The following is a 14,870-nucleotide window of genomic DNA, read 5'->3' as shown; positions in this document are numbered from 1 at the left end:
CTGTATCACAAGTAGAGCCTGCAATGGGTCACACTGCTGCTATTCCTACTGTATCACAAGTAGAGCCTGCAATGGGTCACACTGCTGCTATTCCTCCTGTATCACAAGTAGAGCCTGCAATGGGTCACACTGCTGCTATTCCTACTGTATCACAAGTAGAGTGATGCTGCTGGGGGGCTGGAATCTCTCTCCTAACTGATTGTAGGGGAATGTGTCCTAATCCTATCCTGTTGTCTGTTTCAGAGGGCTATCCCAAGGCTGTCCTGACCCTGAAGCCTGCCTGGGCACAGATATTCACAGGAGAGACAGTCACCCTGAGCTGTGAGGTGGAGGGGGGCTTTGCTGACTGGAGGTTTAAACAGTACAGAGATGGGCGTGAAGAGGCAGGGTGCAGTAAGCAATACAGCAGTAGATATGGAGACAGCTGCACAATCAGTAAAGCTCGGCATCACCACAGTGGAGTGTCCTGGTGTGAATCTGCATCAGGACAGGAGCGCAGTAATGCTGTCAACCTAACTGTGTCCAGTAAGTCATTTACATTCATTGTCATTATAGATAATTGTGACAGGGTGGCTGGGCGGTGACGTCACGGCAGAAGCAGGAAGGGAAGAACTCTGACACCAAACTGCAGTTTCAAAATTAAAGACGCGGTGCGCCGTTTTATTCAAACAATACAAAAACAAAATAAAAGTTTTAAACAGAAAAAACTGTGCTCGCAGAGCAAAATAATTATTTTAAATAAAACAAATCACGAACATTAAAATAGGTCAAGCTGGGCAGATTGCCTCACTGTTCCTATATTTAATTTTTAGTTTCGTTCTAGTTTCGTTCTAGTTTCGTTCTTCTCTCGCTCTCTCCGCTCTAACACCCACCCCGAGCGCAGAGAGCTGCAGGCTTATATACCGTGGCCGAGGGTTTAACTAGCTGGCAATTACTCTAATACCCCTCGGCCACAATCTGCACGGGTACAATTATTATGCGTGACTGCCAGCTAATTCAATAAGAACTAGCTGACAGTCACGCATTCCCACGAGGTATTTTTAAAACAAAAACAAAACACACAGTGCTTCGCCGTCACCCTGGACCCCTGCCTCTCTTATTCCCAGCACATCTCCGCTCTGGCACGCACTTGCCGATTCTTCCTGAGCAACATCCGAAGAATCCGACCCTTCCTCACCAACTATGCCACCCAGCTCCTGGTCCAGGCCCTGGTACTCTCCCGCCTAGACTACTGCAACTCCCTCCTGGCTGGCCTCCCTGCGTCCGCCACCCGCCCGCTCCAGCTCATCCAGAACTCTGCTGCCCGCCTGGTGTTCTCTCTGCCTCACTTCTCACACGCTACTCCACTACTCCGCTCTCTCCACTGGCTCCCGATCACTGCTCGCATCCAGTTCAAGACTCTTGTACTAGCCTACAGATGCCTTGACCAGACTGTACCCAGCTACCTCCAGACCCTCATCTCTCCCTACACCCCCACTCGACCTCTCCGCTCCGCCTGCACTAGAAGACTAGCTTTACCTCCGCTACGCTCCCCTGCCTCCAGAGCCCGCTCCTTCTCCACCCTTGCTCCGCAGTGGTGGAATGACCTTCCTACAGATGTCAGGACCGCCCAGTCCCTGACCACATTCCGGCGCCTCCTTAAGACTCACCTCTTCAGACAGCACCTGTAGAACTCCTCTGTTTTTCCCCTGGGACACTATCACCCTTCCTTAAATGCGCTTTGTTTGCTCTTATCTGCCCCTTATTTTACTGCATTTAATCCTGTACTTTAGAATACTGTAATCTGCCAAGTGTTTAATCTGTAGTATTTTGTAGTTAATCATATCTTGATGCAACTATCACTGTTATCTGCTGTATTATTGAATTGTGTTTTGTCACACTTGTACTTGCTTGAACCAAAGTTATTGTATTTCTTGCTCTTATTGTATTACTTGTATTGTAACACTTGAAATGTATTTGCTTACGATTGAAAGTCGCCCTGGACAAGGGCGTCTGCTTAGAAATAAATAATAATAATAATAATCATAAAACAAAACAAATACAAAATAACACACTGCACAGGGGCGGAGGGGGAGACCCCGATCTAAAAATAAACAAATAAATACATACAGGGCTCCTCGCCCTGTTACAATAATATTCAGACCCTGTTGAATAATCCTGCACTCGGATTGGCTGAGAGGGTATTGTAAGCTACTGATCTATTTGCTTATGTATTTGCTTACGATTGTAAGTCGCCCTGGATAAGGGCGTCTGCTAATAAATAAATAATAATAATAATAATAATAATAATAATAATACTGATCGGCTTGCTGATTTGAATAAAGCTGTCTCTGGATCTCCAGTCAGTATGAATTGTGGCTGTTTTCTGATAGCAGCTGGGCAAATGGGCATAAATAGGTTTCAAATGATTTAATAGCAAACCTAGGACACCTTCCCACCACCCCCCTACCCCTCCGTCACACACACACACACACACATACCTCCCCCCCCACACACACACATACACATACACCCCCTTCCCCCCCCCCACACACACACACGCGCGCACACAGACACACACACACGCATACACACCCCCCCCACACACACACACGCGCACACACACACACAACCATACCCCCCACACACTCACCCCCACACACACCCCCCCCACACACTCATACACACTCCCCCCCCACACCCCTCCCCACACTCGCACACACATACACCCACCCCCACACACACACATACACCCGCCCCCACACACACACACCCCACACACACAGAAAGATTCCATATGAGCTCCTACAAAGTGACAGACCATGTTACAGGACTTCATATTCATGTCTTATGTTCAGTCCTTTGGGGTTCAAAGAGCCTTAGATCTACACTTGGGAAATTGTTTCCTAATATATTTGTTCTCCACCCTGTAGGAAGTTTATATAGCTCATAACAGGGAATCATAAATTATAACAGGATGAGATAAAACAGCATTACAAACATGTGTGTGTAAAACTGAGGACTCCTCAATCCTGCAGACTCCTCAATCTGTCTTTTCAGATCAATGGGTGATCCTGCAGACTCCTCAATCCTGACCCGTCTCTCAGCCCTGCTGATCTGAACTCTTTCTGTCTTTTCAGATCAATGGGTGATCCTGCAGACTCCTCAATCCTGACCCGTCTCTCAGCCCTGCTGATCTGAACTCTTTCTGTCTTTTCATATCAATGGGTGATCCTGCAGACTCCTCAATCCTGACCCGTCTCTCAGCCCTGCTGATCTGAACTCTTTCTGTCTTTTCAGATCAATGGGTGATCCTGCAGACTCCTCAATCCTGACCCGTCTCTCAGCCCTGCTGATCTGAACTCTTTCTGTCTTTTCAGATCAATGGGTGTTCCTGCAGACTCCCCCCCAGCCTGTGTTGGAGGGAGACTCTCTGACTCTGAGGTGTCGTGTCTGGAGTTATACAGCTACCAGGGTTGTCTTTTATAAGGATAATGAAGAGTTCCAGTCCCAGGTTGGCACAGAGCTGAGTGTGGCTCGTGTTTCAAAGAGTGACGAGGGGTCCTACAAGTGCAGAGCAGAGTGGTGGGACTCCTCCACTTATTCTGGTGTCTCTGCAGAGGTGCGGGTGACAGTGAGAGGTAGGTTCATTCTAACAGAGAGAGTCCTCACCCCCTTCTCTGTCTGTAATGTCTCACAGATACATTCACACTGGAGTCTATTCCAGCTGTGTTAATGTGACTCTGCAGAGGTGCAGGTGTCAGTGAGAGGTAGGTTCATTCTAACAGAGAGAGTCCTCACCCCCTTCTCTGTCTGTAATGTCTCACAGATACATTCACACTGGAGTCTATTCCACCTGTGTTAATGTTCTCAACACAACTCAGGTGCTGAAGTAACAGGTCCTAGCAAAGTTTTCTGATATGAAAGCTCTTCCTGGTCTGAGTAACTCTCATACTCTGAGTAGTGTAGAAGCTGTAATAATGCAGAAAGAGATCTTAGCCTAGAGCAGTGGTGCTCAAACTGGGAGGCACGCCTCCCTGGTGGGCCATTGAGAGTCACTAAGGGGGGTGTGACTATGATTAAAGGAGCAGTTCTGTAAATAAAAAATCTAAATACATAAATGTTAACAAACACATTCTTAAAAGTCGGAGTGTAAGCGCAGCTCTGCAACATGCAATGCCAAATCAAACACGTCAATGGGCGTGGGCTTGCATGTTGAAAGAGCTACGCACACCGGACGCGAGCAAGAATAATGAAAACTATTGATTTAAACTGAGTAATGCACAACGCAAGCGAAGCAAGCGGCATGAATGAAGCGAGCAAATCTAGAAATACATCTGTTTTATTTGTATTTTGCTACGCGCTGTTCGCGTCGCAATGGACCAATCAGAAATAAGGTCAAAGGTAGTGGCTGTCAGACTGTCAGTGTCTTGTTCACGCAGACATCAGACCTACCACAGAAATAAAACAAAATCGACATCAATGAGAATTTAATTATTAAAATCGAAAAATATTGTAGCATTTGTGCCTGCATGGGTTCAATGGAAGAGACTATTTGAAGCAGATGATACTCTTTTATTGAGATTTTACATTTTTTACATTTACACCCATTCTTTTTACATTCATTTTACATTTCTTTTAATGATGACATTCATGCATACAGACATACATTTTGTTTTAAAAGCATCTGAAATACATTTAAAAACACCAAGACAATCGTGCTTTGTACAAGGTTAAAACAGACACAGATTAAAACCAACGTGATAAAACCTGTGCTGCTTTAAAAGTGACTGGAAAAAAAGAACCATCTATAAAAAAACAGTGCTTGTGAGGGCCGGGGAGTGCTCTCTTAAAAAAAGTTCAAAGGTGAACATAAAAAAGAACAATAAACTATAAAACTAAAAGAGACAGGGGCAAAGGGAAAGTGTGTTAAACCGTGTGTTAAAATTCTAAAATTTTAAAACACTTAAAATTTAACTTTTAATAGTTTGCATTAAAAATCTTTAAGATACATAAAAAACAAAACAAAACCAAATCAAATAAAACATTCAAAATAAATCAAACAAAAGTCCATAAAACTGAAACAAAAAGACTACATAAAACCAGGGCACCGTTCAAAAACGGTCATGCCAGCTAAAAAGGACGGAATGCTGGCATGACAAAATAAATAAAAGGCTTAGCGGTGCCCCGTAGTCCCCCTCCTAAGAGCTATCATTTCCAGTTTTTGATGCTATTCCATCTTCACGTCCTGGAGTCCGACGATCCTCCAATCCGCGCAGGCCTTGTCCTTCCCCTTCCCGAGCGTCCGGATGTCCAGAATTACAAAGTCCTTGATAATAGTTTGTGCCCTTCTGGTCGTGGTGATAGTGTCTAGCTCCTGCTTGTGACAGACACAGATGTTACGGCCCTCCCACAGGATCTGCTTGACAACATTGATGACACGCCAAACGCACTTAGCTGTGCTGGTAGCGATTCCTCCCGCAGGCCCATAGAGCACAGTCTCAGCGGTCATCTTGGCCGTGTCAGCAAACCTGTTTAGGAAGACAGAGACAGAGAGCCAGACACTGCCAGCCACATCACACTCCCAGAAGATATGGGCTGGTGTTTCTCTCTTGCGGCACTTTGCATAGGGGCATGTTTCTACTTGGGCTAGTCCCCTCCTGAACATGAACGCTCGAGTGGGGAGTGAACTCTGGACAGTGTTCCATGCTACATCCTTCTGGACATTACTGAGGCAGCTGTGAGACACATTCTCCCAGATTTTTTGGCTTTGGGTGAGGGAGAAAGTAACTACTTTTTCAATTTCCTGGGAACCGGCAAGATATTTAGTTACAGCCTTGTATTCCCAGGAGGCCAATTTTGCTTTATCTAAGCCCAATTTATATATAGTGTCCCTTAAGGTTCTATAATACAATGGGGGGGTCCCAGGAGTACGACACGGTGTTGTCAGTGCAGAGGTCCAAGGCCCTGAGACAGGTGGCAAAATAGAAACGATTCATGTAACATACCTTCCTGTGCAGGGCCTGGATGTTCTTGATAGTTTGCGTGAGCTCCTGCACTCGGGTGAGCTGCACAACGTCCGGGACCCCCTTACCTCCCTTCTTGTCAGCTTTACTCATGGTGGCTCGCTTTACCCTCTCCATCGTGCTGCCCCAGATAAAGCGGTGGGTAATGTGGTTCACCACTGTTTTGGTGGTCCTGTCTGGGGGAAAGATTTTTCCTACATAAGAGGATGGGGAACAGTATAGACTTGGTTATTAATACTCTACCCGTCATTGTTAAGGATCTTGTGCTCCATCCTCCAATCTTTTTACCGACCTGGTTAATGGCCGCCGTCCAGCTCTGGGCCCCCGAGCTATTGTTCTCGAAAATGAGGCCCAGAATCTTGATTTTGTCCTTTTTGACAGGGTACATGTCCGATAGTTCCCTATCTACCTGCCAATTTTTAGACACGACTTCGCTCTTGTACTTATTAATCCCTGCCCCCATCGCCACGCAGTACTTCTCAGGGATATTACTAATCCGAGGTACCAACAATGTGTTGGTGCAAATTAGTGACACATCGTCCATATATGCAGTTGTTTTAACCTGGACCCTTCAAAGGACAGCACATCTCTAAAAACTGAAACAATGGAAAAACCAATCACCCACAGGGAGCACAGAGGGGAGGGGGCACACACGGACTAACAGCGACACAACGGTGACTGACCTACATTTCACACACTAGATATAAGGGGGTAACAGGAGCAACAACAGACACAACACTCTAAAATCTAACACACTTACACTTTATACATTTTTGTAAAGAAATAGAAGAACGGGTACTCGCAACTGCGTGAGTGACTTCCCATAGTCCTTTGCTCCGGCATATGCAAATGAGCCCCTTTTCAGGCGTGCCGAAGCAAGGGCGGCAGCTGGAGCTCCAAGCCCAGCTCGAATGGTTCATTTACACATTAATTGTTTTCAGTTGAGGGACACGTTTGAAATCCCGTTCTGTCTCAAAGTGTCCGGTAAATCTGGAGCCAGGTGGACACCCTAGTTTGCAACCGTAAGCAATTATAAGATGGGCCTCCATTAGGATCACTCGTTATCCTAATCTCAGTATCAGTCTCATTTCTTTCGGATTCTCTTTTGTACCTGTTTGTCAGCTGCTGTAAATATTCCTGTCTGTTTTGCACTTGTAGTGATTGTGGAGCGTGGCTGGCAGTGTGGAAATGATGAAAGAACAATACGATTCGAAAATAAATCAAAGCAAAGTTTTATTAAACAATTCCAGGAAAAGTGAACAAACAAAACAAAATCCTTCTATTAGTACAGGATATTAGAACGGGACAGCTTTACACACAAATTCTCAAAACAATCCCTTTAAGTACACACTGATTGATTGATTGATTGATTGATTGATTGATTGATTTTCCAGAAAATGTAGCAACTCCTAACTCCTTCGTTGCCCTCTGTTCCCTCGAGGTTTAAATATTCAGCTAATTACAACTATCAACGACTAAATAAAACACCTGTTCTCAGTGGTTTGTTAATTCTACCTTATTATATCATTAACACAGGTAAGTATCTTTCTAATGTGGTGATGACCTCTAGTGGTTCACTACAGTAATTGCACCCCATTACAGTCCCCAGACATCAACACCGACATAAACCATGGGAAAACGATCCTTCTAATACAGAGACTGATATACTCCCCATGTACCACTCTCCCACACTGTGCGATGTTATATAGAACAGTGATGTGACAAAACATATCTATTTACAGTAAATGTTGTCCATTTTAAAAATAATAATCTCGTTGCTCATTTTTCAATACCAAGAAAAAAATATGTATTAATGATTTGAGAGTGTGGTTTAAACTCATGACTAACACTGTTGTGAGTGAGGACTCAACTCATTATGCTTCATAGCAGTGTTTGAATGACTTGCAGATTATCAATGCAGATATATCTAAGGGTTTAGAACCTAGGGAGGGGAGGGGGCAGGATGCTGTGGGATGTTTCAATGGTGTGTTTATAGCTTGTTCCTGTCTTGACTGAAACATTTGGTGTTACTTTTATAAGTAAAAAAATAAGGATCCTCTATACCCCAGCGTTGCCTCTGTCTCTCTAAGGAACCTCTATACTCCAGCACTGCCTCTGTCTCTAAGGAGCCTCTATACTCTAGCACTGCCTCTGTCTCTCTAAGGAGCCTCTATACTCCAGCGCTGCCTCTGTCTCTCTAAGGATCCTCTATACCCCAGCACTGCCTCTGTCTCTCTAAGGAGCCTCTATACTCCAGCACTGTCTCTGTCTCTCTAAGGAGCCTCTATACTCCAGCGCTGCCTCTGTCTCTCTAAGGAGCCTCTATACTCCAGCACTGCCTCTGTCTCTCTAAGGAGCCTCTATAATCCAGCACTGCCTCTGTCTCTCTAAGGAGCCTCTATACTCCAGCACTGCCTCTGTCTCTCTAAGGAGCCTCTATACTCCAGCGCTGCCTCTGTCTCTCTAAGGAACCTCTATACTCCAGCACTGCCTCTGTCTCTCTAAGGAGCCTCTATACTCCAGCACTGTCTCTGTCTCTCTAAGGAGCCTCTATACTCCAGCACTGCCTCTGTCTCTCTAAGGAGCCTCTATAATCCAGCACTGCCTCTGTCTCTCTAAGGAGCCTCTATACTCCAGCGCTGCCTCTGTCTCTCTAAGGAGCCTCTATACTCCAGCGCTGCCTCTGTCTCTCTAAGGAGCCTCTATACTCCAGCACTGCCTCTGTCTCTCTAAGGAGCCTCTATACTCCAGCACTGCCTCTGTCTCTCGAAGGAGCCTCTATACTCCAGCACTGCCTCTGTCTCTCTAAGGAGCTGGGGGCTCTGAGGGAATCCCACTATATGGAAGACGCTGGTTCTGATTGGTTTGAATATCTTGGTCAGACAGCTTCAGAATCACTAACCTGTCTTCATGTCATCTTTTCGTAGCTCTGTTCTCCAGGGTGACTCTGACAGCATCTCCAGGAGCCACAGTGAAGGAGGGAGAGGCTCTTAACCTGACCTGTGAGGCAGCAGTGAACAAAACCCCCCGCCCTCAACTCCACTACACCATTGTGAGAGACGGGGAGCCTGTGACTAACAGCACTGACTCTGCACTGTACAGCATAGCCAGCACTGAGAAGAGCCACACTGGGAGCTACACGTGTGCTGTGGAGTCACAGGGAGTGAAGAAGAGCAGCCAGGAGCTACACATTGAAGTGCAAAGTAAGAACACAATCTATGTACAGGGATAGCACTGACAGAGAGCATAGAACTGCACTGCCATTAATTACCAGCAGTGTGTAATTGAGTTACACCATTGTGTTGTCACAATATATAAAATAATGAACTGTGAGTGTTTCTGATCTGTGTGCAGTGTGTGTGTGCAGGGGCTGCCTGGTTAATATTAAACTTACAAGAAATTAAAGCATTGATTTGATCAGCCTGCTGCCTGTCTTGATAAGATACAGTTGGATTTTAGGAGCTGTGGAATCACCCTGCATTGCATCAGCCATGGCATTCTTTGGTTCTGTAACATTCTATTAAACCCAGCTGTGTCTTATTGTGAATGGGTGAGGTTTATCAAACCAACCCCAGTCCTCAGAGTGGCAGAGTGGCTGCTTCTTCATTGCAGCTCTTGAAGCAGCATGATCAGGAGTAACTCATGTACATAACAGTTCCAGTCCCATTGTGCAGAGTCAGCCCTGTCAGTCAAGGTGTATGGAGCTCACTAGCACACACTGACCCTGTACCTTCCTCCCCCAGCGTCCTGGCACAGCGCTGCTGCTGCTGCTGGCTTCAGTGTCGGCTTCTTTGTGATTCTTCTCATTGTGTTCACTCTGCTTCTCCTCTATCACAAGATCAGAGGTGAGACTCCAGTGTTTTATTACATGTTTCACTTGTCCTGTCACAGCACATACTCTGGCTTCTTCCTTCATCCTCTAGTGAAAAATAACTACCATCATATTTTGAGAAGCCTGTTTTTAAAGATAATGCATTTTAAAAATAAATATATTATAATTGTATATGCACAGCTAATAATCCCATGATATTTAGCATGTTTGTACACTTGCAGTACATAAACAAGCTGAAACAGTGTTATTCATTTGCAGGTTCCCCGTGTATCACCGGTGGTAAGAGGAGGTAAGTCAGCACAAGTATGTGTACAGACAGGGTCCTCATCCACTACAGCACTGACAAGCATTTCTCATGACTTGAGGGTTCAACCCCAGCTTCTCTTCCACCTTCACAAACACTTCTTTATTCTGGTAATGGGGTCCATGACTAGCAGTAGTGTCCCTCGATCCCTCAGCACAACACAGACTGGACAGGAAATGACACGTCTGGGTAGAACACAAACACAAGAGAATCAATTGCAGAAGCATCCATTCTAACACACAGGGAAGGTTCAAACTAAATGGGTGCTGCTGGTAGCCATGGAGACAGTATTATGGGAATGAGGAAGCTCAAGAGTGCAGCAGAAATGACAAGTTAAAGCACTTTCCCAGCTCATAGCACAGAAACAATACAAATCTTCAGCAGTGACTATCAGCACTACTCAGAACAATTACAAACATCATTCCAATCTAACAGCAAGATAAACTGTTACAATGGTATCTGAAGCTATTTGCCATTTCACAATATTGTCAGTATTTTTTAATAATTTGGTGATACAAAAAATCATGCTTGTCTTCAGTGACACATGGAGAGGAGGGGAGTGTGGAATCATTACTGAAGTGAAACTGATCAAGCCTGGTGTATCTCACTACTGTCACAGGGAACGCTCGGATCAGAACCAGGACCAAGCAGCAGGGGGAGTAGAGCTCTCCAGCCAAGCACAGCAACCTGGTGAGTTACTGACACACAGAGGAGACACCAACACATTATTCACACACAATAATAACAGTGAAGCTAGGAATCGACATTCATTTCTAAAATTGCATGAAACCAACACTGAAGATAATATATATTTTTTAAATGTCCCTCCAGATTCTGAAGACATCGTTTACAGTGAGATTGACACCAGCAAACACAACAATACAAAGAAAGGTAAGAATCTCTGTAAATTGTGTCTCTGAATTCCCAAGCTGAACATCCCTCTCACACTTCCCTAAACGATCAGTGATTGGAACCCTTGACAGGTGTGAGTGTCTTCTGCTTGTTTTCTATATCAGTTCACATGTCCAGCTGCCCCTGGCTCTCATGGTGTAAGAGTGTCTCCTCTGAGCTCTTTGGTGAGCAAGAGGACTGCGGAGCTGAGCTGCTCTGAAACCAGAAGACCCCCCGCAGTCTGTGGGGAACCCCTGAACACCAAGGGGGGCCCTGTCTGCTAAAACACTGGGAGCTATTGATCCAATGGGTTTACTGTCCTGTTTGTATTAACAGTGTGTTTATTTTACCAGTCAAACCTGCTGAGACTGACACTGTGTACTCAGCTGTGAAAATAAGTGCAGGTGAGAATCTCTGAAAGCTCTTTCCATTGCAACAATCTCTCTCTCTCTCTCTCTCCCCCCTCTCTCTCTCTCTCTCTCTCTCTCTCTCTCTCTCTCTCTCTCTCTCTCTCTCTCTCTCTCCTCTCTCTCTCTCTCTCTCTCTCTCTCCCCCCTCCCTCTCTCTCTCTCTCTCTCTCTCTCTCTCTCTCATGATAGATCTGAGATACAGAACCTCATTTGCTCTGTGTGGTATTTCTTGCATCCATTAGGGGCAGTGTGATGCAGGAGAACACATTCTCTGTTACACTCTGCTCTGAATTTAGGATTTAGACATGACTATGAGAGCTCTATTGAGGACACACAGTTTTAAAATTCACCAGGATAGAACATAAAATTATACAAAGTAATTCTAAATAAGAAAAATAGATTAGATTAGAAAAGATAACACTTACTAAGATGGTCCTTAAATTCCATAATATAATATTAAAACAACATTATGTGTTAAACTTGAACTCATGAAAGCAAGGGAATGCCACAGCACACATAACTAAGATGAATCGAGGTCATGCTTTAACACTGATACTGACACACTGTGATATCATTATACACTGTGGCCAGGGATATTCAACCTTCACAGTGGAACATCTTATCCAACTTTAACTGCAGACACTCCATCAAAAACTATAAGAAACTCAAGCAAGCAGGGAATGCCTTCATCAGTGTTATAACAAGCACCTGGAAATGACTGCACTTTTATGAATGTAACTCTCTTTAACTCAATAGCCGGTCTGTATCCCCCCAGCAGCTAACAGCCCTGAGGTATTGTAATCTAAACTGTAAGCACTGCTGGAGAGTATCTAGAACCCCTCCTCTCTGTGTCTCCTCCCTCTATTAATCAGGGTGCATTTCACAGGCAAGCCCACTGCAGATAATGCAGAGGTCATGTATGCCACAGTCCTCCCAAAGAAGAAAAGGAAGGTAAGCTTTACTTTATTGACTTTTTCATCCCTCCCTCCCAGTCCCTCTTCTCTAAGCACCAAGGACAGTCTCCCTCCCTCTCTCCCAATTCCTAAACTAACCATAGAGCCAAACTCCCTCCCTCCCTCTAGGTCCTTTAGCTCTGACCACTAGAGCCAGCCTCCCTCCCTCTAGGTCATTTATCTCTGACCACTAGAGCCAGCCTCCCTCCATCCTAGTCCCTCACCTCTCCACCCTGCTTGTTGAGTGTGTGGAGAGCTGTCTGATTCCTTGTCTCTCTATCTCTCACCCTGCAGTAAATGAAGGGGGTCCCCAGGAGTGAGAGCCAGCCTGAATCCAGAGACACTGAGAAGGGGAGCGTGTCAAACTGAAGGAGACAGACCCATTCTTTCAGAATGACCTGGAGAGCCCTGGGATTCAGCTCCACTCCTGCCCCTGAATTGGAAATGAATCTCACTCATCATGCTGTGAGGATTTAGGACAGTTACAGGGTCATTCTACTTAGAAGGGACACATTGGAAATATATACCAAGCTTTTTCACTGAACACTTGTATGTGTGATATGAACCCACCACATTAAACAAAGCTGTCAATAACATATATGATATTTTTAAATGTAATTTGAGCTGTAAATGTATTGCTGCGCCAGTGTCAGTGAGTACAGTATATGATAAAGAAATTCATTGTTTAAAATAGTTTGAGTTCCTGTACGTTTTCCAGTATCTCTGTATATAAAAGGTTGTGTGAGAAATTCCTAGTTGTAATTGAATGTTCTTTGTAAAATGACATTTCAAATCTTAAACTGAGACTTCAGATGCTGGGATGTTAATTAAGTTTGTTTTCCCCCTTCCTTTCTCTTTAACATTCTCTAGATCTACTTCAAAGGACTAGATATTAGTAACAGATATCTATATTCATACAGATTCTATATATTTATTGTATTATATATAGTACAATAAAAAAACACTGCACCTCATTAGATAGATGACTTTCTCCCATGAAATTAATTGTACCATGAAACATTTAAGTGAAGTTGCATAACAGATATGAAATCATTACCAAACTTTACTGCTGCTTTGTGGAATTGTGCTTTTTCTTGGTGTTCTTTGAGTTTTGTAACTGCTGATCCCCATCTTTTTAAAGGACATGGGTAGAACCGTTCTAGTTTCTCTGCATTTTTCCCTGTTCTGCCAAAAAGCACACAGTATTTGCAATAGACTCCCATCATCAACTGCTGAATAAAGCAACCAAGTATACTGTATGAACCATTCCCTTCTGAATGACCTCACTTTGTTATCGGATGTTTTCTGCTTTGGGAATTTATATTTCTCATTAGGCTGCCATGTCTGCATAAAAAGCTCATATCTCTTTGCATCTGTCCAAGTGTGTGTGTTTATGTGTGTGTTTATATATGTCATTTGGATGGTGGCTACTCAGCATTTAATTCTGCAAAGACAAACGTTTATTTTTCTTTTGTTTATTTTTATTATACACTTATTTTAGAAAACATTTTAGTAAATGACACAGTTACTTTTATCCTCATCTAGACTAACTAACCTGAGCTCTTGTCCTGGCAAGCAGCTGCTGGGCACTGTTTGTTGGGAGGAGGAGAACATTCTTTCCCTGAAAAATACACACATACAAATACCATGAGATTTACAGTGCGTATTTTATTTTGCAATTATCTTTATACATTTTATATATAATTTGTGATAGTATTTTCTGGAAATATTTTTAAATGTCCACTTTAAAACACATGTAAGGTAATTTGGGAGAAAAACATGGTAATGTCATCTTTAATATATATTAAAAAAATAGTATTTAAACTTTGTCTAAATCTAAAAAAATATTTAAAGTAACGTTCCGGTTTGATTTCAGATTCATGACTAGCTGAATTACCTTAAAGGCGTAAAGAAATGTAATATCTTTTTCTGTCCCTTGTCCGGAGTTGTGTTCAATAGCCAGAGTGCTACAGTAACATTTTTTTTTTTTTAAATTCAACTCCCTGATAGCCAACAGCGCTTCAGTCTGAGGAGTTTCCCGACTTGCTGGGTGCTTAGCTATAAACAATTCAAGTTCCCATTGCTTGAGCTCATTGGTTGCATCAAGCTCGAGGCAGCTACTTGTAACCAATAGAAAAGATCGATATTTCTTTACAGCTGGCCAACCAGATCAACTTTCTACTACTACTAAGGGGAAAGAAGAGGTGACAGGATGAAACAAACCACGGTGCAATATTGTTTTTAGGAACGCAACACATTTGAATTATTGTCAATGGAGTTATATTTTTTCTAACCGGTTCACGTAAACTTGTAAAGCAGTATTTCCAGCTAACTCACCGTTTGGAAACTGAAGACTTTAAAGATTTTTCTTGTTTATTATTTATTTATACCAGTACCACATAACAAAAAAGTGTCCTTGCAGAGCAGCTCAGCAAGTGGGTAATGGTAATAAATATTATGTATTTTGAAATTTAA

At 43.6% G+C, this 14,870-nt stretch overlaps 1 protein-coding gene across 1 annotated transcript; it reads left to right on the top strand.

Moving 5' to 3' along the window:
- Window positions 1–209: 209 nt before the first annotated feature.
- LOC117965853 (Fc receptor-like A) lies at window positions 210–13,123 on the top strand. The gene is made up of 11 exons (XM_059014513.1): window positions 210–393; window positions 3,360–3,613; window positions 6,947–6,989; window positions 8,888–9,208; window positions 9,749–9,850; window positions 10,096–10,126; window positions 10,761–10,831; window positions 10,973–11,032; window positions 11,386–11,436; window positions 12,329–12,393; window positions 12,690–13,123. The coding sequence occupies exons 1-11, from the start codon at window positions 210–212 to the stop codon at window positions 12,690–12,692; spliced, it is 1,185 nt and encodes a 394-aa protein (XP_058870496.1). The 3' UTR covers window positions 12,693–13,123.
- Window positions 13,124–14,870: the final 1,747 nt, after the last annotated feature.

The sequence above is a fragment of the Acipenser ruthenus genome, chromosome 48 (genome assembly GCF_902713425.1).
Source record: "Acipenser ruthenus chromosome 48, fAciRut3.2 maternal haplotype, whole genome shotgun sequence".
NCBI classification, from domain to species: domain Eukaryota; kingdom Metazoa; phylum Chordata; class Actinopteri; order Acipenseriformes; family Acipenseridae; genus Acipenser; species Acipenser ruthenus.
The sequence above is the reverse complement of the archived record's forward strand: the minus strand, read 5'-3'. Positions and strand labels throughout refer to the sequence as shown.